Here is a 25,503-nt window from a genome sequence, read left to right on the forward strand (position 1 = left end):
CTGCCCTTTCAACTCCAAACCACAAAGCGCAGGTGACAGAAATGATCCAGCGCCCACCGATCCAGGCTGTTGTGCATGAGCAGCAGCAGCTACTGTCGGAAGTACTGTTGGAACAGACTTTTCCTATGAGACCCAACAGGAGCCACAAGCTGTCAAAGTACTTTCATCCCTGGGGTGTGGAGCTTCTCGAACAGTGTTCTCTTCCTGAAGATGGACTGCTTCAACCCCTTAGGAGTATCCAGAGTATCTAGTACGCTGGTGTGATGATAGAATATGTCCCTCAGTATCAACTAGAGATAAATATTAATCCACTTGTTATTCGAGTTAGGCAAATGTTAATTTAGCATCACCATGTTCCAAAGAATTCTGTTTCTATAAAGTTTTATTGCAGTTGAAAATTATCTGTTGTGTGTTGTTGGTTTCTTTTGAGCTATGAAGTATACCCTTTCAGTAGAATGTTTATTTCTTCATTGGATTTGTTGATTTGTTGACCAAGGAGAAGAGGTAAGTTCTGAGCGGACTAATATAAGTGAAATTCCGATTCAAATTTGTATTAATCCGAAGGTGGCACATCTGACTCACACCTTAGTGTCATAATTCTTCAGGCTTTCAATGTGTAGCAACACTGACACATTCTAATGTGGAACTATTTGTACTACAGCATTGGAAATGATGATCTATCCAAACACAGTGTTTATGAAATGCGAGAATGCTGAACAACATTTTCTGACCAATAGGCTTGTTTGTCGTAATATTTGGCCAAAGTTCTCTTCGCTTGAGTGAAGAGGCCCTGTCTCAACTTGCACATAACCCACTTTTGCAAGAAAGACCTTATAGTGCCACATAAGACAACGTGTATATAAATTACTCCTTTTATGCAAATAAAATGCACCCCTTCATCTAGAATAGATGTAGTGTTGCCTTACGTTTGTGAAATTTGAATGACTTTTGCTTAGCCTTCAAACTGTGCTTCGTTTAAAATACCGTTGTTTGGACTGCGAGGCAGTGACTGTATCGTTCTTCTTTTGATCTGAAGTCTGACACTGTACGACACGTCGTGTCTCATCCTTCGTCTTTTGAATAAAGCTTTCTCAGCATGATTTTATTCTGACATTATCCATGTTTTCCTTTTCAACCCTAACAAACAAATGTTGATCCCCATGTAACGACACATGATATTCCACAGGGGGGCACTAAAGGTCTGTAACGAAAGGAGGTTGAACACTTTGGACCTTGAACACCATCTGAACTTACACACAGCCTCAACTATTTAAAATGACAGAAAATGTCATATCTGCTCTCACACAGTACATTAATAGATGATGATCCCTTGGGTTTTTCACAGTCCATCATAATAAATACTTTTTGGCAACTTATGTGTTGTTGTCTAAGGTTCATTCCGAAACGCATTGTCTCCACCAAAGCCCAAAGCATACTAGCATTATAAAGATATCACTCAAGTTTAAGAGGTGTTACCACATTTTTGTAGAGATTTATATGGGGGACAGTGCAAAGACTCACATTGCACTGTAAGATCAGTCATGCATCGTACCCAGTCTCTCTACAGAAACATGCATGAGAAGCTATGACTCAGCAGAGAAGTATGTCTTTATCAATTGTTCAAGAACTGGTTCAAGAAAGAAGAGCGAGAGATAGAGAGCAAAGCATAGAAGGATGTTGGGTTACATATGAACACTTTCCATCATACTCTCAGGAAGGTTAGGTTAGTTAGGCTACATGTGATCATGCGTCACCATAACTGAAACATGGCCTTCTTTCTTTCACTGTTTCACATCATGGTGCAAGTATTTGCATAAATTTGGAAACATTTGCATACATTTCAATTTCTCTGGCCGGCAGTGAAGGGGTTAATCAGCTGTGTGCTCTCAGTTTACACTCACCAGAATCTATCACAGAGAGTGTTGACAACCAGAGGTGTTTCCAGAGGCCAACAACACAGAGCAGGTTAAAGAAGCTTCAAACCTAACCACACACACACACACGCACACACACACACACACACACACTGTCTGCTAATGAATATTTAGATGCATTTGCAGGCACATACTGTATGAAAGAGAAAGAGCAATGTCTGAATGCCGAGGTGAGAACGCAGCCCGGGGCATTCCATTGTTCTCTACCAGCATTTAAGAGTTAAGTACTGTTCAAGGTATGAGCATGTGCACTGGCATTTAGCAGGGTCAGTATAATTACAAAAAACACTCATTTACACTGACAGAGTTCATACACTAATTGTGTGCAGCGCTGTAAGCATGTGTCTTATTTAATCTTATTTAATGATGCTACTACATGTTAAAGAGCATGAGTGTCTTATTTAATCTTATTCAATGATATTACTACATATTAAAGAGCATGAGTGTAATATTTCATCTTATTCAATGATATTACTACATGTTAAAGAGCATGAGTGTAATATTTCATCTTATTCAATGATATTACTACATGTTAAAGAGCATGAGTGTAATATTTCATCTTATTCAATGATATTACAACATGTTAAAGAGCATTAGTGTCTTATTTAATCTTACTCAATGATATTACTACATGTTAAAGAGCAATAGTGTCTTATTTCATCTTATTCAATGATATTACTTCATGTTAAAGAGCATGAGTGTCTCAATTAATCTTATTCAATGATATTACTACATGGAAAGAGCATGAGAGTGTGAAGACCAATACCAGGTTGCATGTGCTACTACATCTAAATGTAGCTTTTTTCATCACTAGGCGAGCAATTATTACATCATAGAGCCTGGCCTCTGTACCAACACTCCATATGGAAGTGCATGAAGTATGGAGGTACACTTCCTCTGAAGCTGAATTGCTGTGAGTGATAAGGGAGCTGGTTGTCTCATCTTTTATTCCTTCCTAAATGCAGGCCTCGTTGGCACAATGCTGGCACGCTGGAGCTGATTTGTCAAGTGAGCTCAAGACCGCAGAGCTCACTCCCACGCTCAGCCTAAATAAATCCATGCAAATCCCATGTTCCTATGTGTGTTTCTATGCGTCACTGTCAAAACGTGTGATTTCTTCTCGTACGAGTAAAGAACTGGATTGCCGTATTACCAGTGTACTGAATATGTTGCAAAATGTCACAGTCCTTCATATAATACAATTCCAATGCCATAATTAGTCAAGAAATAATCTGGAGAGCGGCTGTGGTTGTGTGTGGCTCTGAGTGGGACTGAGAGATGAGGAAGTGGTGGTTTTGGGACTGGGACAGGATAGGATAGGACTGGCACACACACAAGTTTCTGTGGGATGGGCAGATACAGCAGCAATGCTTTCCGAGGCGGAGTCAGGTTTCCTCCAATTGTTTCCAATGCGAATAAAGGATCGGCCGGGGAGACGCAGCTCAGCCTTTCAATAGATAAATCAATGGAAGTGGTCTGCTGAGAGCACCACACACTCACTCCACTCGTCTGATTCTGTAGCTTCAGGAGACAACACCGAACAAATAAACAACGCACCAAGACAATATATCTACCACCTTCTCAGCTTTGTTACACTTTAGGGTAAGTAGCAGGCCTGTGTCTCACACTTTGTTTTTTGTTTTTTTTTGGGGGGGGGTTGCACGTTTTCATTGGAGACAAACGACATTTGTTTTACTTCCCTCTAACTGCGTTTGTAATCTGACTTGTTCCTGACACTTTCCATTTCCTGTCACTGGACCAGTGGTTGTGATCATTGCACCGCACAAGTAGCTCCAGTCATTTCTCACCCTGGTGTGTCTGCCTACTACTATTGGGATTACATTATGTTTGTTGTTTCTGTAAATGCTTCGGGGCACATGTGACTGTTGACACCCAGCATATAGTAAGGGTAAAGGAGGCCACTCACTGCAAAACGGATTCAGTACTCTATGCCTGGTATCCTATGTCAAGGTCAATCAAAGCATGGGATTGGGAATGTGTGCATTTTACTACAACATTGTGTCCTTCACTGTGTTTCATTCAGTGTGACACAATGTTTCAGGGACAGAGTGTTCCATAAATTACCATAAGCTCTAGTGCGCACCGCACGTTCTATTCTATCAGGTACTTGTATTCTTTGTCCTGTTATGGATGATGGAAACCTGGTAAAGCTCAGTTGTCTGTTCGCCACAGTGCAGGGTGTGGTTGCTATGCTCCTGGCAGGCTGCAATGGCTCAGTTCCAGGCCTAGCTTTAAGTAGAGCCAGCTGGTGCAGACAAGCATATTTTTTAAAAACCTTTGCTGTTTAGCAGAGCGTCTTGCTTGCCTCCCTCAAAGACATGGCTAGAAAATCAAAGGCAAAGGGGTTGCCTCCTGCCAGTAATGATCTATTCAAGCAAGAATGAAGTACTCTGCTCTCCTGTTTTCCTTACAACTGTTACAGTGTATGGTGGGTGGGTGGGGGGGGATCAGGAGGACATTAGGTTCCCCCGTCACCCTATCTCTCAGTGAGTGTTGAGTCACTGCCTCGCTGAGAGCCCGTTGTGACATACACGACTTGGATTAGCGGGTCGGGTCGCCATGACGCTCCCAGCCTCCTAAAATAGAGAGGGAAAGGATACTCAAGACACAGAAACAACCAGCTGCTGCCTCATACAGAGACCAGGGCTGATAAACAACTGATCGAATCCTGAGAAAGACACACAGAAAGAGATAAAGCAACCGTATCACACCGAAGAGACAGAGAGGCTGTCAAAACAGAGACAGAGAGAGACACCACAGGGAGTCCCTCCTGCCTCACAGTAGTGATCAACAGAGTGATACAAAGAGATTCACAAGAGAGACAGAGAGAGTCACCACAGGGAGCCCTTCCTGCATCACAGTAGTGATCAACAGAGTGATACAAAAAGATTCACAAGAGAGACTGAGAGAGTCCCCACAGGGAGCCCTTCCTGCGTCACAGTAGTGATCAACAGAGTGATACAAAGAGATTCACAAGAGAGACAGAGAGTCACCACAGGGAGACACTCCTGCGTCACAGTAGTCATCAACAGAGTGATACAAAGAGATTCACAAGAGAGACTGAGAGAGTCACCACAGGGAGCCCCTCCTGCGTCACAGTAGTGATCAACAGAGTGATACAAAGAGATTCACAAGAGAGACAGAGAGTCACCACAGGGAGTCCCTCCTGTGTCACAACAGTGATCAACAGTGTGATAAAGAGATTCACAAGAGAGACAGAGAGAGTCACTACTGGGGAATACAGACTCATCACTCAGAGCCAGAGAGCCAGGCATGGCCCGGATCACTGCAGAAGGTAAGAGTGAGAGAAAAAGCTAGCTACTGACCATCCCGTTGTGTTGTGATGATGACAATGGGCGTGGTGTGAATGGCAGGGGTCATTGAATTTCTATGGCTTGGGGCACTCTGAGGGTCAGGATCTACTGGATAGAGCACTTCCTGTGTGTAAGAAAATACTGTGAGGAAGCACAGCAAGTTGACAATAGACAAATGCTGAAAAAGCATTTTCAGAGGAAATGACAATAAGTTAATAAGTCGCCAGTTTGATGATGTCATGTGTTTGGATTGTGTGTGATGGTGTATAGAGGCACTGACCTTCCACACGGACACAAAGTCAACAACTAAATCCCTCAGTAAATGACTCAGTTTATTGTCCCCATATACACTGTTGTTGACTGTGTTGTATGTATATGCGTCAGGCTGCCATAGACAGCGTATGGGTCGGATGGGGTTGGGTGATCACCGACGCCGCTGAGTTTGACTCTAAGGAGGAGGTCAGAAACTTAGCAGTGTGGTGCAGGTCATTCAGACCACATTGACTTCTTTTCACATTTTGTTACGTTACAGCTTATTCTAATATATATATATATTTTAAATCCCCTCATCAATCTACACACAATACCCCATAATGACAATGCAAAAACAGGTTTATAGAATTTTTTGTAAATGTATAAACAAAAAAACAACAGAAATAGCTTATTTAGAAAAGCATTCAGATCCTTTGCTATGAGATTCAAAATTGAGCTCAGGTGCATCCTGTTTCCATTGATCATCCTTGAGATGTTTCTACAAGAACACAGTGCGCTTCATCATTCCTAAATGGAAGAATTTTGGAACCACCAAGACTCGGCCGCCTAGCCAAACTCAGCCAAGCTGAGCAATCAGGGAAGAAGGGCCTTGGTCAGGGAGGTGACCAAGAACCAGATGGTCACTCTGACAGAGCTCCAGGGTTCCTCTGTGGAGATGGGAGAACACATCTCTGTAGCACCCCACCAATCAGGCCTTTATGGTAGAGTGGCCAGACGGAAGCTACTACTTAGTAAAAGACACAAGACAGACAGCTTGGAGTTTGCCAAAAGGCACCTAAAGGAAACAAGAATCTCTGATCTGATGAAACCAAGTTTGAACTCTTTGGCCTGAATGCCAAAAGTCACATCTGGAGGAAACCTAGCACCATCCCTACTGTGAAGCACGGTGGTGGCAGCATCATGCTGTGGGGATTTGTTTCAGCGGCAGGGACTGGGAGACTAGTCAGGAACGAGGGAAAGATGAACGGAGCAAAGTACAGAGAGATCCTTTACGAAAACCTGCTCCAGAGTGCTCAAGACCTCAGAATGGGGCAAAGGTTCACCTTCCAACCGGACAATGACCCTAAGCACACAGCCAAGATAACGCAGGAGTGGCTTCGGGACAAGTCTCTGAATGTCCATGAGTGGCCCAGCCAGAGCCCGGACTTGATCCCGATCAAACATCTCCGGAGAGACCTGAAAATAGCTATGCAGCGATGCTCCCCATCCTACCTGATAGAGCTTGAGAGGATATGCAGAGAAGAATGTGAGAAACTCCCCAAATACAGGTGTGCCAAGCTTGTAGTCATACCCAAGAAGACTCGAGACTGTAATCACTGCCAAAGGTGCTTCAACAAAGTACTGAGTAAAGGGTCTGAATACTTATGTAAATGTGAGTTTTCAGTTTTTTTTATTTGTAATAAATGTGCAAACATTTCTAGAAACCTGTTTTTGCTTTGTCATTATGGTGTATTGTGTGTAGATTGATGAGGGGAAAAACAATTGAATACATTGTATAATAAGGCTGTAATGTAAGAAAATGTGGAATAAGTCAATGGGTCTGAATACTTTCCAAATGCACCGTATCCACCTCAAGTATCTCTGCACATTGATCTGGTACTTGTACTCAGCATCGTTGGGAAAGGTTCGTAAACAAGTATTTCACTGTAAAGTCTACACACGTTGTATTCAGTGCATGAGGTAAATAACATTTCATTTGATGAGCCCAGCTGTTGGAACAGTACGCATGTGTTGGGAAGACTCGTCGGAAATGCGGCCTTCCTGGAGACGCTGGACGAGGAACAGCCTGGAAATGTTCCAACAAGTGGGGAAATGTTCCAAAGCATTGTAGGCCTATTTTAGGGCACTGGAGTTGTTGAAAGATCTTAGATGGCTTGAGTTCCATGTCAACATTTGGTGAAAGAGAGTCAACAGTGAAGCACTCATTTGATAGAGTGGCTTGTTGCTCTACACTGTATCCGTAACGTCTGACTGGTGAACTGGCCAACTGACCCACTCAGTCACAGATGCTAATAGTGGCACTTGTATTCATAGTCACACGTGGAGACATGGTCAATAAAATAAGAACACAGCAAACATCATAGACTGGATAGTTGGATAGCAACCAAAGGTCTGTGTCCCTCCAAAATGGCGGAGCTACGTGAATCAGCAGAATCAATTGGTTGCAAATGGAAGCCCGGTAATTGTAAGGCTTGAGGGCTACACAAATAAACATTGCAGAAAGGTCCTGGGAACCAAGAGTAATATAGTCTGCAAATAACTGAATACTAAAACAACAAAGACTCTGGGTGGTCTTAGCCTTTTACAGTAGAAATGGACCTCAAGATTGTTAACCCCTCCTTATCTCTGTCCGCTTGGTCTGACTGGGAATATTCTGTCTCATTTCATGTGAATAGAGTTGGTTTTGTGCTACAACACAGGAACAGACAATGGAACTGAAAGACGTGAACGAAACCATGTTTGTTGCATAACAGTGGTTTTGTGAAACTGCCAGGCAGAAACAAACACCGCAGTAACCAGATCTACCCTGAACCAAGCCTATGGGCAATTCTGTAGAACAAGAAAGGAGTCGCCTAATATGGTCACTCATTTTAAAAACTCATTATTATTTTTTTTTGCATCCTGTGCAGCAACAATATTGACATGATCAGCCATGAGCTCATACTATCCCATGAACGGATATTTGATTGATATGCGTACTCAACACATTATCAAGGCCATTTTGTCTGCATCACAGTCGAAAATGCTTTACCAACAAAATGCACAGAGTCACTGAGACCGACAATTGGAGACAGAGAGGCTGGGTGGGGGAACGGTTTTCCTTTTCATGCTCAGTGACTGAGCTCTGATCCAGGAGGTCAACAGTGATGCCGTCTCTGTAACGTGCCCTTTTTGGTGAACAGTTTTGTTTACTGTAACATGATTACGACTCCGACAGCAAATGAAGGCACATAGAGGACAAGGACACTCAAGGACATGTGTACTGCAGTGATTTAAGCCGAGGTGTTGCAAACACGTGTTCCCATTACACCGGGTTCTCAGATTCAGCATGTTGTGCTTGTATTTACTGTCTCTGCCAAGAGCTTTTATTTTCCCTAACAGCAGTATTTCGTCAGAGATAATATAATAATCATACCAACAGTTTTCATTTACAAGTCATTTACAGATCCAGTCAAAAGTTTGAAAACCTACTCATTCAAGGGTTTTTCTTTATTTTTTACTTTTATAAAATAATAGTGAAGACATCAAAACTATGAAAGAACACAAACGGAATCATGTGGTAAGCAAAATAAAGTATTAAACAAATCAAAATAGATGTTATATTCTTCAAAGTAGCCACCCTTTGCCTTGATGACAGCTTTGCACACTCTTGGCGTTCTCTCAGCCAGCTTCACCTGGAATGCATTTCCAACAGTCTTGAAGGAGTTCCCACATATGCTGAGCTGTTGTTGGCTGCTTTTCCTTCACTCTTCGGTCCAACTCATCCCAAACCATCTCAATTGGGTTGAGATGGAGACCAGGTCATCTTATGCAGCACGCCATCACTCTCCTTGGTCAAATAGCCCTTACACAACCTGGAGGTGTGTAGGGTCATTGTCCTGTTGAAAAACAAACGGTAGTCCCACTAAGCACAAACCAGATGGGATGGAGTGTCACTGCAGAATGCTGTGGTAGCCATGCTGGTTCAGTGTGCCTTGAATTCTAAATAAATCACTGACAGTGTCACCAGCAAAGCCCCCCCACATCATCACACCTCCTCCATCCTTCAAGGTCAGAACCACACATGTGGAGATCATCCGTTCACATACTCTGCGTCTCACAAAAACATACCGCTTGGAACAAAACATCTCAAATTTGGACTCATCAGACCAAAGGACATATTTAAACCGGTCTAATGTCAATTTCTTTAATTTCTTGTCCTTTAGTAGTTGTTTCTTTGCAGCAATTCGACCATGAAGGCCTGATTCACGCAATCCCCTCTGAACAGTTGATGTTGAGACGTGTCCGTTACTTGAACTCTGTAAAGCATTTATTTGGGCTGCAATTTCTGAGGTGCAGTTAACTCTAATGAACTTATAACTCTGGGTCTTCCTTTCCTGTGGCGGTCCTCATCATAATAGCGCTTGCTGATTTCAACTGCAGTTGAAGATACTTTCAAAGCTCTTGACATTTTCAGGATTGCCTGACCGTCACGTTTTAAAGTAGTGATGGACTTTCGTTTCTCTTTGAATATTTGAGCTGTTCTTCCCATAATATGGACTTGGTCTTTTACCAAATAAGGTTATCTTTTGTATACCACCCCTACCTTGTCACAATACAACTGATTGACTCAAATGCATTAAGAAGGAAATAAATTCCACCTATTAACAAGGCACACCTGTTCATTGAAATGCATTCTAGGTGACTACCTCATGAATCTGGTTGAGATAATACCAAAGATTGTGCAAAGCTGTCATCAAGGCAAAGTGTGGCTACTTTGAAGAATCTGTTTAACACTTTTTTGGATACTACATGATTCCATAAGTGTTATTTCATAGTTTTGATGTCTTCACTATTATTCTACAATGTAGAAAATAGTAAAAAAAAATAAAGAAACAACTCTGGAATGAGTAGGTGTGTCCAAACTTTTGACTGGTACTGTATAAATCATTTTATAACTCAAATCCTAAGGACAATTACACCATGTGTTTTAAACCTGTGTTCCTCTGTTTCAGTAGAGATGCCGCGTCAGTTCCCCAAGATCTCGCTGAGCGAGGTGGATGAGTCGGTGCGTCTGCTGGCAGAGAAGGTGTACGCCTCGGTGCTGAAGGAGGAGGACACCAAGGATGCCCTGTCCATGTACACCGTGCCTGAGGACTGCCCCATCGGCCTGCACCAGGACCGGGAGATGGAGATGCTCAAGGAGATCGCCGAGCAGTACTCTGAGGAAAGCACCAAGAGGTCAGAGGGCACATATAAACTAATGGGTCTAATAGGTCAGGGACTTTGGGAGTCAATTTCAAAGTATTTCGGTTCATGTCAAGTCACTGAAATGAACTGAACTTCAAATGTAGACACTTTCAGTGAGGATTATTTTCCCAAAGTGACTTGAACGACATTGATTTAAAATGGAGACTAGGGTCCGGAATGTCCACTTATCACCTTGTATGATGTTGATCTCTCCAGGAAGAAGAGTTTTAAGATGAAGCGTTCCCAGTTGGTATCTCAGCAGTTCCCCACTTCCCTCAACATCAATCCAGAGTGGGCTATGTCTGTAGTCACTCCTTTGCTCTTCCCTGGCGCACCTGTCTGCCCCAGTATCCCAGAGAACTCCCCAGAGTTCCAGAGGGTCACCATCAGCGGAGATTATTGTGCAGGGGTAAGCGTCATCATAACATAATATATTTATATAATCTCATTGAATCACATCACAAATCATGCCATATCCTTCATGCAATGACCCCCCAAAAATTATACCAAGGCAAGAGCTAGCTTGGAAACAATACTTCTAGGTGTTGCCATTTCTAATGACAGTGTATTGCCTATAATGGCCTGTCAACACGCATTCTTCCCAGATAACAGTGGAGGACTATGAACAGGCAGCCAAGACACTGATGAAGGCCCTGTTCATCAGGGAGAAGTACTCCAGGCTGGCCTACCACCGTTTCCCCAGAACCACCGCCCAGTTCCTTCGCAGTGCTGAGAACCAGAAGTGGAACGTGGAGGATGAGATCTTGCCAGGTAGAGAATCACATGTACACATCCAGCATCAACCACATACAGTACCAGCTTTGGGGCTAAGAGTCTTAGAAACAGCTTTTCCTTGATTATTTCTGAGCTCAAGCTTTAGAAAAGTAACTCCACTTCGAGACACTCGTTCTCAGCCTCTTCTTCTGTCATTTCCTTTCACCTATCATCTCTCTCCTCTCTTCCCTCTGGTCACTTATTTGATCCTGTCCTCTGCAGATATGTGCCCCTGCCCTCGTGAGGGGGAGGACCCGTACACTACGGAGGGCATCCCTGACGACCTGAACTACTCTCTACAGATGAAGGACGGCATAGTGTACGTGTACGACGATGCAGAGGCCCTGAAGCAGCAGCAGCCCCACAGCCTGCCCTACCCTGACTTGGAAACCTTCGCCATTGACCTGAGTCATGTCCTCGCCATGATCGTAGACGGGCCCACGTGAGCACCCCACCACCTCACACTGTTGCCCAATTCCCAATGACCCCCTCTATTACGGTGTTTCTCATATCATCTCATTGTCATTCCAGGAAAACCTACTGCTACAGACGACTGAACTTCGTGGCCTCCAAGTTCTATCTGCACGAGATGCTGAATGAGATGGCTGAGCTGAAGGAGCTGAAAGGTGTGCCTCACAGAGACTTCTATAACGTCCGGAAGGTTGGTGACGCATATAGTTTAAGATGGAATGCAAATACAAGAGTTGAAACTCCCATGATTACATGGTCATAAATGACATCTCACTGACTCAAGCTGAGCTTTAGAACAAGCTGACAAAATATGTCGGCTTATGCCTCCTCGCGAATACAGGTAGACACTCACATCCATGCAGCCGCTTGCATGAACCAGAAGCACCTGCTGAAGTTCATCCAGACCACCTACAAGACCGAGGCAGACCGCGTGGTGCTGGAGAAGGGAGGGCAGATGATCACCTTGAAACAGGTGTTTGACACCCTGGCCATGGACCCCTATGACCTCACTGTGGACTCCCTGGACGTACATGCTGTAAGAATGTTCCAGAAACTCTTAGACACTCCAATGCTTGAAATAATATTGTTGGAAAGTATTTAGGTTATTACAGTTTGCATCAAGATTTTTAACACATTTAATAACCTATTCTGCATGACAATTAAACTGCTCATAAGCAGTTCATAACATCATTATAATGCATATATGAATACTCAGAAGTATGTCTTTAAACAATTCCAGTTCTGCTGTAGGTTCCATGTAACTTGCCAATAGTGTGTTTGAGGATCACAATGATAGTGGTGCTAAACTGCTGTTGTTGACAAAAAAAAACATGTCATAAATGATAAACGTGTACTCTCTTAGGGAAGGCAAACATTTCACCGCTTTGACAAGTTCAACTCCAAGTACAACCCTGTAGGAGCAAGCGAACTCCGAGAGATTTACCTGAAAACAGACAACTACATCAGAGGGGAATACTTTGCACGCATCATCAAGGTATAGCGTCAACTTAAGATCAAGATCACAATTCCACTATCATGGGAACCTCTAACATACTGCAATTGCTTTCCTCTTCCTCTATAACAGGAAGTGGCTCATGAGCTGGAGGAGAGTAAGTACCAGCACGCAGAGCCCCGTATGTCCATCTACGGCCGCTCCCCTGATGAGTGGGAGAGCCTGGCCTCATGGTTCATTCAGCACAAGGTTCACTCCCCCAACATGCGCTGGATCATCCAAGTGCCCAGGATCTAGTAAGTGCCACAGGGAGAAGGGAAGATAAGGGAATATTGCTGATCTCCAGGTTAGTGGTACTACAATGCTTCAACCACAATGGTCTTTGTAAAACTGCACTAGTTGTAAGTGTTCCATGGCAATGAAGATTAAAAAAATTAAAAAGTAAAATAAAAGAAACTCACAAAAAAAGAAACGCCCTCTCACTGTCAACTGCGTTATTTTCAGCAAACTTAACATGTGTAGATATGTGTATGAACATAAGATTCAACAACTGAGACATAAACTGAAAAAGTCACAGACTAACAGAAATTGAATAATGTGTCCCTGAACAAAGGGGGGTCAAAATCAAAAGTAACAGTCATTATCTGGTGTGGCTACCAGCTGCATTAAGTACTGCAGTGCATCTCCTCCTCATGGACTGCACCAGATTTGCCATTTCTTGCTGTGAAATGTTACCCCACTCTTCCACCAAGGCACCTGCAAGTTCCCAGAAATTTCTGGGGGGAATGGCCCTAGCCCTCACCCTCTGATCCAACAGGTCCCAGATGTCTTCGCTGGCCTTGGCAGAACACTGACATTCCTGTCTTGCAGAAGATCAGGCACAGAATGGCTGTGCGTGATTTCCTGCAAGACAGGAATGTCAGTGTTCATGCTGGAGAGTCATGTCAGGATGAGCCTGCAGGAAGAGAACCACATAAGGGAGGAGGATGTCTTCCCTGTAATGCACAGCTTTGAGATTGCCTGCAATGACAACAAGCTCAATCTGATGATGCTGTGACACACCGCCCCAGACCATGACGAAACCCTCCACTTCCAAATCGATCCCGCTCCAGAGTACAGGCCTCGGTGTAATGCTCATTCCTTCAACGATAAACGCGTATCTGACCATCACCCCTGGTGAAACAAAACTGTGACTCGTCAGTGAAGAAGTGAACAAGCCTAAAAGCCCTCAGTCCAGCCTCTCTCAGCCTATTGCGGACAGTCTGAGCACTGATGGAGGGATTGTGCTTTCCTGGTGTAACTCGGGCAGTTGTTGTTGCCATCCTGTAACTGTCCCGCAGGTGTGATGTTCGGATGTACCAATCCTGTGCAGATGTTGTTACACATGGTCTGCCACTGCGAGGATGATCAGCTGTCCTTCCTGTCTCCCTGTAGCGCTGTCTTAGGCGTCTCACAGTACGGACATTGCAATTTATTGCCCTGGCCACATCTGCGGTCCTCATGCCTCCTTGCAGCATGCCTAAGGCATGTTCACACAAATGAGCAGGGACCCTTGGCATCTTTCTTTTGGTGTTTTTTAGAGTCGGTGGAAAGGCCTCTTTAGTGTCCTAAGTTTTCATAACTGTGACCTGAATTGCCTACCGTCTGTAAGCTGTTAGTGTCTTAACGACCGTTCCACATATGCATGTTCATTAATTGTCGATGGTTCATTGAACAAGCACGGGAAACAGTGTTTAAACCCTTTACTATGAATATACAGTGCCTTGCGAAAGTATTCGGCCCCCTTGAACTTTGCGACCTTTTGCCACATTTCAGGCTTCAAACATAAAGATCTAAAACTGTATTTTTTTGTGAAGAATCAACAACAAGTGGGACACAATCATGAAGTGGAACGACATTTATTGGATATTTCAAACTTTTTTAACAAATCAAAAACTGAAAAATTGGGCGTGCAAAATTATTCAGCCCCCTTAAGTTAATACTTTGTAGCGCCACCTTTTGCTGCGATTACAGCTGTAAGTCGCTTGGGGTATGTCTCTATCAGTTTTGCACATCGAGAGACTGAATTCTTTTCCCATTCCTCCTTGCAAAACAGCTCGAGCTCAGTGAGGTTGGATGGAGAGCATTTGTGAACTGCAGTTTTCAGTTCTTTCCACAGATTCTCGATTGGATTCAGGTCTGGACTTTGACTTGGCCATTCTAACACCTGGATATGTTTATTTTTGAACCATTCCATTGTAGATTTTGCTTTATGTTTTGGATCATTGTCTTGTTGGAAGACAAATCTCCGTCCCAGTCTCAGGTCTTTTGCAGACTCCATCAGGTTTTCTTCCAGAATGGTCCTGTATTTGGCTCCATCCATCTTCCCATCAATTTTAACCATCTTCCCTGTCCCTGCTGAAGAAAAGCAGGCCCAAACCATGATGCTGCCACCACCATGTTTGACAGTGGGGATGGTATGTTCAGGGTGATGAGCTGTGTTGCTTTTACGTTTTGCATTGTTGCCAAAAAGTTCAATTTTGGTTTCATCTGACCAGAGCACCTTCTTCCACATGTTTGGTGTGTCTCCCAGGTGGCTTGTGGCAAACGTTAAATGACACTTTTTATGGATATCTTTAAGAAATGGCTTTCTTCTTGCCACTCTTCCATAAAGGCCAGATTTGTGCAATATACGACTGATTGTTGTCCTATGGACAGAGTCTCCCACCTCAGCTGTAGATCTCTGCAGTTCATCCAGAGTGATCATGGGCCTCTTGGCTGCATCTCTGATCAGTCTTCTCCTTGTATGAGCTGAAAGTTTAGAGGGACGGCCAGGTCTTGGTAGATTTGCAGTGGTCTGATACTCCTTCCATTTCAATATTATCGCTTGCACAGTGCTCCTTGGGATGTTTAAAGCTTGGGAAATCTTTTTGTGTCCAAATCCGGCTTTAAACTTCTTCACAACAGTATCTCGGACCTGCCTGGTGTGTTCCTTGTTCTTCATGATGCTCTCTGTGCTTTTAATGGACCTCTGAGACTATCACAGTGCAGGTGCATTTACAAGGAGACTTGATTACACACAGGTGGATTGTATTTATCATCATTAGTCATTTACGTCAACATTGGATCATTCAGAGATCCTCATTGAACTTCTGGAGAGAGTTTGCTGCACTGAAAGTAAAGGGGCTGAATAATTTTGCACGCCCATTTTTTCAGTTTTTGATTTGTTAAAAAAGTTTGAAATATCCAATAAATGTCGTTCCACTTCATGATTGTGTCACACTTGTTGTTGATTCTTCACAAAAAAATACAGTTTTATATCTTTTTGTTTGAAGCCTGAAATGTGGCAAAAGGTCGCAAATTTCAAGGGGGCTGAATACTTTCGCAAGGCACTGTATGTGAATTTATTTGGGTTTTTACTAATTATCTTTGAAGGACAGGGTCCTGAAAAAGGGATGTTTATTTTTTCGCTGAGTTTAGGACGTTACATTGTCAACCAAGGTTATGGTCCCTTTTACTGGTTGTTATTTAACTTCGAAGCAATTGATTCCCAGAGCCTAAAAGGGTTATTTGGCTGTCCCCATAGGAGAACCCTTTGAAGAACCATTTTTGGTTCCAGGTAGAACCCATTTGGTTCCAGGTAGAACCTTTTTGGGTTCCTTGTAAAACCCTTTCCACAGAGGGTTCTAAATCGAACTCAAAAGGGTTCTACCTGGAACCAAAAAGGGTGCTCTTATGGGGACAGCCCAAAAAACATTTTGGAACCATTTTTGTCTATGAGTGTATAAGTCACACAAAGGATAGTAGGAATGGTGCTGCTACATTAACAAAGAAAGGCTGTTGTCAGCATTATTATTTATCAACAAATAATTGAACTGAATCCACCAATCAATCAGTCTTACAGTGATCAAGCAAATTACATCGGTCTATCTAAAGATATGTTTCACAAATGTAACATTTTGTCTTGCAGTGACATTTTCAGGTCGAAGAAGATCATACCAAACTTCGCCAAGCTGCTGGAGAATATTTTCCTCCCACTGTTCGAGGCTACAGTCAATCCACAAAAGAACAAAGAGATACACATTTTCTTGAAATACGTGAGTATTTACAAAACACAGTGGAGTAGCTCAACTTTAGACTGATTTTCCAAGTCAGAAATGGTCAAATAACCACACACACACGCACACGCACACGCACACGCACACGCACACGCACACGCACACGCACACGCACACACACACACACACACACACACACAGTTGAAGTCGGAAGTTTACATACACCTTAACCAAATACATTTAAACTCGGGTTTTCACAATTCCTGACATATAATCCTAGTAAAAATTCCCTGTCTTAGGTCAGTTAGGATCACCACTTTATTTTAAGAATGTGAAATGTCAGAATAATAGTAGAGAATTATTTATTTCAGCTTTTATTTCTTTCATCACATTCCCAGTGGGTCAGAAGTGTACATACACTCAATTAGTATTTGGTAGCATTGCCTTTAAATTGTTTAACTTTGGTCAAACACTGTGGGTAGCCTTCCACAAGCTTCCCACAATAAGTTGGGTGAATTTTGGCCCATTCCTCCAGACAGAACTGGTGTAACTTAGTCAGGTTTGTAGGCCTCCTTGCTCACAAACGCTTTTTCAGTTCTGCCCACACATTTTCTATAGGATTGAGGTCAGGGCTTTGTGATGGCCACTCCTATACCTTGACTTTGCTGTGATTAAGCCATTGCCACAACTTTGGAAGTATACTTGGGGTCATTGGCCATTTGAAAGACCCATTTGCGACCAAGCTTTAAATTCCTGACTGATGTTTTGATATGTTGCTTCAATATATCCACCTAATTTTTCTCCTCATGATGCCATCTATTTTGTGAAGTGCACCAGTCCCTCCTGCAGCAAAGCACCCCCACAACATAATGCTGCCACCCCCGTGCTTCACGGTTTGGATGGTGTTCTTCGGCTTGCAAGCCTCCCTCATCTTCCTCCAAACATAACGATGGTCATTATGGCCAAACAGTTCTATTTTTGTTTCATCAGATAAAAAGGACATTTCTCTCAAAACGTGCTATCTTTGTCCCCAAGTGCAGTCGCAAACCATAGTCTGGCTTTTATATGGCGGTTTTGGAGCAGTGGCTTCTTCCTTGCAGAATGGCATTTCAGGATATGTCGATATAGGACTTGTTTTACTGTGGATGTAGATTAATTTGTACCTGTTTCCTCCAGCATCTTCACAAGGTCATTTGCTGTTGTTCTGGGATTGATTTGTACTTTTCACACCAAAGTACGGTCATCTCTCAGAGACAGAACACATCTCCTTCCTGAGCGGTATGACAGCTGAGGGGTCCCATGGTGTTTATACTTGCGTACTATTGTATGTACAGAAGAACGTGGTACCTTCAGGCATTTGGAAATAGCTCCCAAGGATGAACCAGACTTGTGGAGGTCTACAATTTTTTTTCTGAGGTCTTGGCTGATTTCTTTTGATTTTCCCATGATGTCAAGCAAAGAGGCACTGAGTTGTAAGGTAGGCCTTGATATACATCCACAGGTACACCTCCAATTGACTCAAATGATGTCAATTAGCCTATCAGAAGCTTCTAAAGCCATGACATCATTTTCTGGAATTTTCCAAGCTGTTTAAAGGCACTCCAACCTTAGTGTATGTAAACTTCCAACTTCAACTGTATATACACACACACACACACACACACACACACACACACACACACACACACACACACACACACACACACACACACACACACACACACACACACACACACACACACACACACACACACACACACACACACACACACACACACACACATATATATATTCCTCATAAAATGTTGGTATTGGATTGCATTCATACAGTAGTACTTTTTACATTGTATGAGAGTAATTCACGACTTCTACCACCACCAACGTGTAGCACACTCCTGTGTCAAGCATCATGTGTAGCAGCAATTTAGTGCCAAAATGGTTAGTGCTTCAGCTATGGCACCTGCTCAGGTCACCTCCTGTCCTGTAGGTGACCGGGTTCGACAGCGTGGATGATGAGTCCAAGCACAGTGACCACATGTTCTCCTACAAGAGCCCCAAACCCGAGGAGTGGACCTCAGGCGAAAACCCCCCCTACAGTTATTACCTCTTCCACATGTACGCCAACATCATGGTCCTCAACAACCTGAGGAAGTAAGTCACTGCTCATGACCAGGGTGTCAGGAAAACATGTACTGTGCTAATGTTATTCCTATGTGTAGCCTACTGCTATGTTTAAAGGTAGACTCGCAATGTACAATACATACAGTGGCACGAAAAAGGATGTTAACCTTTTGGAATTATCTGGATTTCTGCATAAATTGGTCATACAATTTGATCTGATCTTCATCTAAGTCACAACAACAGACAAACACAGTGTGCTTAAAGTAATAATACACAAATGATTTTATTTTTCTTGTCTATATTGAATAGATAATTTAAACATTCACAGTATAGGTTGGAAAAGTATGTGAACCCCTAGGCCAAGGACTTCTCCAAAAGCTAATTGGAGTCAGGAATCAGTTAACCTGGAGTCCAATCAATGAGACATGATTGGAGATGTTGGTTCAAAATTTGAGTTTGCTATTCACAAGAAGCATTGCCTGGTGTGAACCATGCCTCGAACAAAAGAGATCTCAGAAGACCTAAGATTAAGAATTGTTGACTTGCATGAAGTTGAAACGGGTTACAAAAGTATCTCTAAAAGCTTTGATGTTCATCAGTCCACGGTAAGACAAATTGTCAATAAATGGATAAAGTTCAGCACTGTTGCTACTCTCCCTAGGAGTGGCCTTCCTGCAAAGATGACTGCAAGAACACAGCGCAGAATGCTTAATGAGATTAATATCAGGAATCAAGGTAAGACCCAGATGCAGACTGTTGAAGTAACAATGTCTATTGTAGCAAAGGCAGGTCAAGGCAGGTCAAGGCAGGTAGGGGTCGAAGATCCACGGTAAGGTAAATGCACAGGATGGCAGGTGGACTCAGGGTCAGGCAGAGTTCAGTAATCCAGAGGTGGAGCAACGGTACAGGACGGCAGCCCGGCTCAGGGTCAGGCAGAGAGGTCAGGTGGGTGGGTACAGGGTCAGGACATGCAAAGGTCAAAAAACCAGGAGGACGAGGAAAGAGAGGCTGGGAAACATAGGCGCTGACAGGAAAAACGCTGGATAGCTTGAAATAACAAGACGAACTGGCAACAAACAGTCAGAGAACACAGATATAAATACACAGGGGATAATTGGGAAGAATGGTGACATCTGAAGGGGGGTGGAGACAAGCACAAGGACAGGTGAAACAGATCAGGGCGTGACAGTTAAGAAGAATCCTTGTGTCAGCTAGGGACTTGCAGAAATCTCAGGAACATGCTAACATCTCTGTTGACGAGTCTATGATGCGTAAAACACTAAACAAGAATTGTGGTCATGGGAGGACACCACAAAAGGACACTTCTGTCCAAAAAAAACAACATTGCTGCAAGTCTGTAGTTCGCAAAAGAGCACCTGGATGTTCCATAGCGCTTCTGGCAAATTATTCTGTAGACAAATGAAACCAAAGTTGAGTTGTTGGAAGGAAAACACAACACTATGTGTGGAGATAAAAAGGCACAGTACATCAACATCAAAACCTCATCCCAACTATAAAGTATGGTGAAGGGAGCATCATGATTCGGGTCTGCTTTTCTGCCTCAGGGCCTAGACAGCTTGCAATCATTGATGGAAATATTAATCCCCAAGTCAATCAAGACATTTTGCAGGAGAATGTAAGGCTATCTGTCCGCCAATTGAAGCTCAACAGAAGTTGGGAAATGCAACAGGACAGCGACCCAAAACACAGTGGTAAATCAACAACAGAATGGCTTCAACAGAAGAAAATACGCCTTCTGGAGTGGCCCTGACCTCAACCCGATTGAGATGCTGTGGTATGACCTCAAGAGAGAGGTTCACACCAGACATCCCAAGAATATTGCTGCACTGAAACAGTTTTGGAAAGAGGAATGTGCAGGTCTGTTCCGCAAGGGATCATACTTTTTCCACCCTCCATTGTGACTGTTTACACAGTGTGTCCAATAAAGACATGCAAATGTATAATGGTTTGTGTTATTCGTTTAAGCAGACTGTGTTATTGTTGTGACTTAGACGAAGATCAAATGGAATGTTTTGACCAATTTGTGCAGAAATCCAGGTAATTCCAAAGGGTTCACATACTTTTTCTTGCCACTGTACTTTATTTGTCTAACTGTTACAGAAATTTGTCTCCTTCTTCTTTATGTAATGCGTCATTCTTTGTTTTCCCTCAGGGAACGAGGCCTCAACACCTTCCAGTTCAGGCCCCACTGTGGCGAGGCCGGCTCTATCACCCACCTGGTCTCTGCCTTCCTCACGGCCGACAACATCTCCCACGGTCTCAACCTGAAGAAGGTCCGAAACCTCAACTGACCCCTAATCATTACCTATGACATGCCCAAGGTTGGGTAGTAAAGGATTACATGTAACAGGAATTATAATCTTTTAAAGCTGTGCTGAGCCACACAGCTCATAAATCACCTTTCAGTGGGAATGGAAGCTTTTCCCTTCTGTCTAATCTACACGACCAAAAGTCTGCTCATCGAATATCTCATTCCAAAATCATGGGCATTAATATGGAGTTGGACCCCCTTCGCTGCGATAACACCCTCCACTGTTCTGGGGAAGCTTTCCACTAGATGTTGGAACTTTGCTGCAGGGACTTGCTTCCATTCATCCACAAGAGCGTTAGTGAGGTCGAGCACTGATTTTGGGTGATTAGGCCTGGCTCGCAGTCGGCGTTCCAATTCACCCCAAAGGTGTCCGATGGGGTTGAGGTCAAGGCTCTGTGCAGGCCAGTCAAATTCTTCCACGCCGATCTTGACAAACCATTTCTGTATGGACTTCGCTTTGTGCACAGGGGCATTATGCTGAAACAGGAAGGTGCCTTCCTCAAACTGTTGCCACAAAGTTGGAAGCAAAGAATCGTCTAAATGTCACTGTATGCTGTATCGTTAAGATTTCCTTTCACTGGAACTAAGGGGCCTGGCCCGAACAATGAAAAACAGCCCCAGACCATTATTCCTCCTCCACCAAACTTTACAGTTGGCACTATGCATTGGGGTAGGTAGCATTCTCCTGGCATCCGCCAAACCCAGATTCGTCTGTGGGACTGTCAGATGGTAAAGCGTGATTCATCACTCCAGAGAACTAATTTCCACTGCTACTCCAGCCGACGCTTGGCATTGTGCACAGTAATCTTGGGCTTGTGTTCGGCTGCTCGGGCATGGAAACCCATTTCATGAAGCTCCCGGCATACAGTTTAAAAATATATATTTTTAATTTTATCCCTTTTTTCTTGTCTCATCGCTACAACGGAGAGAGACGTTGGTTGAAGGTTGAAAGTCATGCATTCTCCGATACACAACCCAACCAAGCCGCACCAATGTGTCGGAGGAAACACCATGCACCTGGCAACCTTGGTTAGCGCGCACTGCACCCGGACCGCCACAGGAGTCGCTGGTGCGCAATAAGACAAGGACATCCCTACCGGCCAAGCCCTCCCTAACCCGGACGAAACTTGGCCAATTGTGCGTCGCCCCACGGACCTCCCGGTCGCGGCCAGTTACTACAGAGCCTGGGCGCGAACCCAGAGTCTCTGATGGCACAGCTGGCGCTGCAGTACAGCGCCCTTAACCACTGCGCCACCCGGGAGGCCTCCCAAGTTGAATGTCACGGAGCTCTTCAGTAAGGCCATTCTACTGCCATTGTTTGTCTATGGAGATTGCATGGCTGTGTGCTCGATTTTATACACCTGTCAGCAACGGGTGTGGCTGAAATAGCCGAATCCACAAATTTGAAGGGGTGTCCACATACTTTTGTGTATATATAGTGTATTTGAAATATACATTTCCTCTCCTTGGTTGCTTTCCACAGAAACCTTTTTTTCTTCTTTTTTTTACCAAAAAGGTCAAGAGCGCCCACTTACTGAGAACTGAATCACTTCACATTTCATCAGCTTCTTTGTGTCAAAAGGACACTTTTCAGTTGCACAGCACAGCTCCACCATGTTCACTTCACAAGCACTGGGATGACATACATGACAAATCAGCAGCTTATTTTAGCTAAGTGGAAACGAATACAGTAAAAACCACCTGTCTACCTTTGTAAACAGATCTTAGTGTTTTTGTTAACTTTGAATAGACTATATTGAGTATTTGACACAATTGATTATCTAACTCCTGAAATAATTGGATTGAACTTGGACATGTTACATCTATTGAGGTCTTTATCACACTGTTATGTTAAGGGTGGATCAGACAATAAAGACCTAGAATTTCACAATCGAAGAATGAAGATTGGGAAAGCTTCCCTGGAACTTGGTGTTACATTTTTTGTGCATACCAATCATGAGAAACAGCAGTAGAATATACAATGGCACAGTTTGGTACATTTTCTAAGGTTGCAAATGGTACAATTTAAACATGGCAATCTATGAAAAATGTAGAAAGTTGTGGAAGACCATAAGAACCTGTCTCCCTCCTCCCATGATCCCAGGTCCCCATACAGCTTCCCCTCCCATCCCATCCCAACCATCCTTTCCCCAGATCCCACCTGAGTCCCCTCCTAGCTCTCACACCCGCCCAAACAACCCCACCCTTCCCCCTACCCATGGCTCAAAGCCAAGACAAAGGGAGTGTTGACATATTTCCATCTCTCCCTTCTCAGAGTCCTGTGCTGCAGTACCTGTACTACCTGGCCCAGGTCCCCATCGCCATGTCTCCTCTAAGCAACAACAGCCTGTTCCTGGAGTACTCGAAGAACCCTCTCAAGGAGTTCCTCCAGAAGGGCCTGTGTGTGTCCCTGTCCACCGACGACCCCATGCAGTTCCACTACACCAAGGTCAGAGACACTGGGCACTTCTGTACATATGAAATGATTGGATTGGTGTAAGCAATGTGGCAGAAATGACAACTAGCCTACCAGAAGGCAAGACGAACCTCATCGTCGTAATAATTAGATCTACACAACCCAGCTCACATCAACCAGAGAGTAACAATTGTAAAATCAATGTTTGACGGTTAGTCTTCTGTGCGTGAAATAAGGTAGCGTGTTAGCAAAGAAGCTTTTGGGGAAACTCCCCCCTGTCTGTTTGTCCATGCTGCAGGAGGCCTTGATGGAGGAATATGCCATCGCAGCCCAGTTGTGGAAGCTAAGCACCTGTGACACATGTGAAATCGCCAGGAACAGTGTGCTGCAGAGTGGTCTGTCTCATCAGGTACAGTAAATCAATACCTGGTAAATAGAACTGCTGGGTAGCGTTGCGGCAAACACGAGTAGTGCCTGCTGACAGTGACAGATGCTTTCACCCTCTATAAGCTCATGCCGACAGCTTCGGAGAACTCACCGGGGCGTCACCTCACAAGTGATTTCAGTAGCCATCCCCGACCACCTCCTCATGGAACTCCTGCGTGTGTCCCAGTGCTGTGTCACCGAAGTGACACGCATTTAGTGACACGTATCCTGTATCCCCCTTTTCTCCTGCCAGGAAAAGAAGCACTTCCTGGGGGCCAACTACCTGCAGGACGGGCCCGAGGGGAATGACATTAGACGGACCAATGTGGCTCAGATCCGCATGGCCTACCGCCACGAGACCCTGTGCAATGAGCTCAGCTTCCTGGTGGAGGCTGTGAAGACCGAGGCCGGCGGCACGCAGGTCGAGTGACCACAGCACAGAGACCCTTTTCACACTACCGAGCCAGGCGGAGCTGTACTGCGCTTGCCTGGTTACACATTTACCACACAGTAGCTGTTGGGACAGTGTTGGAAAGGTCAATGTTAAAAGTATCTGTGGCAGCACAGTATGGTTTGGGTCGTGACAGTAGTGTTGAAAAGGGTTAGAGTGACCTCTGGTCTCTCTCCACTTCAGCTCTAGACCACAGGCAAATCCTGTACTGCTACCGCGCTACAGTAATACTGAGAGAATAAGACACAGAGCTAAATGAATGAGACTGTACCGTGTAAGCCACACCAAATCAAACCAAGCCAACAGCACCGCACTAGGCAAATCAACATTACCCTATTGATTCTTGTTCTCTTTGGTCTGCATGCCTTTTTCCCATATGGTGTTTGATAAAGTAGAACCTCATCCCTACCACGAAAACCCTGTTTGTAGTTGAACATAGGATCCAGAGAGACACTGCTTGTGCACTACCATAGTTCTCGTGTCCTGTTCAAGAAATACTACCAACTGTGCCAACACAGGAGCTCTCAACGCCAGATTAAAAGCCAAATCCAAGAGCACACCGGTCGTTGTGTCATTGTGGCCTTTCTATTTGAAATACAGTACATAGTGGTAGGAGGGATATTACTATGTCAGGTAAAAAGGACTCGCATGTAAAGGATAGCCATACATTTTGATTCATTGTTTTTCGAGGTCTGTATCCCTGTTGTAACTGTGTCTGAGGGTGGTGGTGTTTTTTATTATTATACAAGTTTGCGAAGAGAGGTTTGCTACGGAGCCCCTTCCACCATTTTGAATGCTCCTCCGAGGTGCTCATTATATCACTGCTGTTGAGATGGTCCACAAAAATCACTTCAAAAAGGTTAACTAGTATCATGTGCCGAATATTACACATTTGGGAGACTTTCACCCTTGTCTCAATGCAGTATAAAATGTTGTTCAACTGTATTGTACATGATGCGATAGAGGAAATGTATGTTTTTATATGACAATAAAGAGTTACTTACAATATTTCACACAAACAGAATCAAACT

At 43.8% G+C, this 25,503-nt stretch overlaps 1 protein-coding gene across 4 annotated transcripts; it reads left to right on the forward strand.

Annotated features, from left to right (window-relative positions):
* Nucleotides 1-3,317: 3,317 nt before the first annotated feature.
* LOC135524150 (AMP deaminase 3-like) lies at nt 3,318-25,480 on the forward strand. Of its 4 annotated transcripts, none has more exons than XM_064951375.1 (15): nt 3,318-3,536; nt 10,258-10,483; nt 10,709-10,901; nt 11,098-11,263; nt 11,489-11,708; nt 11,798-11,927; nt 12,078-12,272; nt 12,600-12,731; nt 12,822-12,985; nt 16,639-16,765; nt 18,714-18,877; nt 21,021-21,141; nt 23,455-23,628; nt 23,894-24,004; nt 24,275-25,480. In XM_064951375.1, the coding sequence occupies exons 2-15, from the start codon at nt 10,263-10,265 to the stop codon at nt 24,449-24,451; spliced, it is 2,295 nt and encodes a 764-aa protein (XP_064807447.1). In that variant the 5' UTR covers nt 3,318-3,536; nt 10,258-10,262; the 3' UTR covers nt 24,452-25,480. The 4 variants fall into 4 exon arrangements, with proteins under 4 accessions (XP_064807447.1, XP_064807446.1, XP_064807444.1 ...); XM_064951374.1 differs by having other exon boundaries at nt 10,261-10,483; XM_064951372.1 differs by lacking the exon at nt 3,318-3,536 and adding an exon at nt 4,474-5,250.
* The last annotated feature ends 23 nt before the right edge of the window (nt 25,481-25,503 follow it).

The sequence above is a fragment of the Oncorhynchus masou genome, chromosome 31, assembly GCF_036934945.1.
Source record: "Oncorhynchus masou masou isolate Uvic2021 chromosome 31, UVic_Omas_1.1, whole genome shotgun sequence".
Taxonomy (NCBI): domain Eukaryota; kingdom Metazoa; phylum Chordata; class Actinopteri; order Salmoniformes; family Salmonidae; genus Oncorhynchus; species Oncorhynchus masou.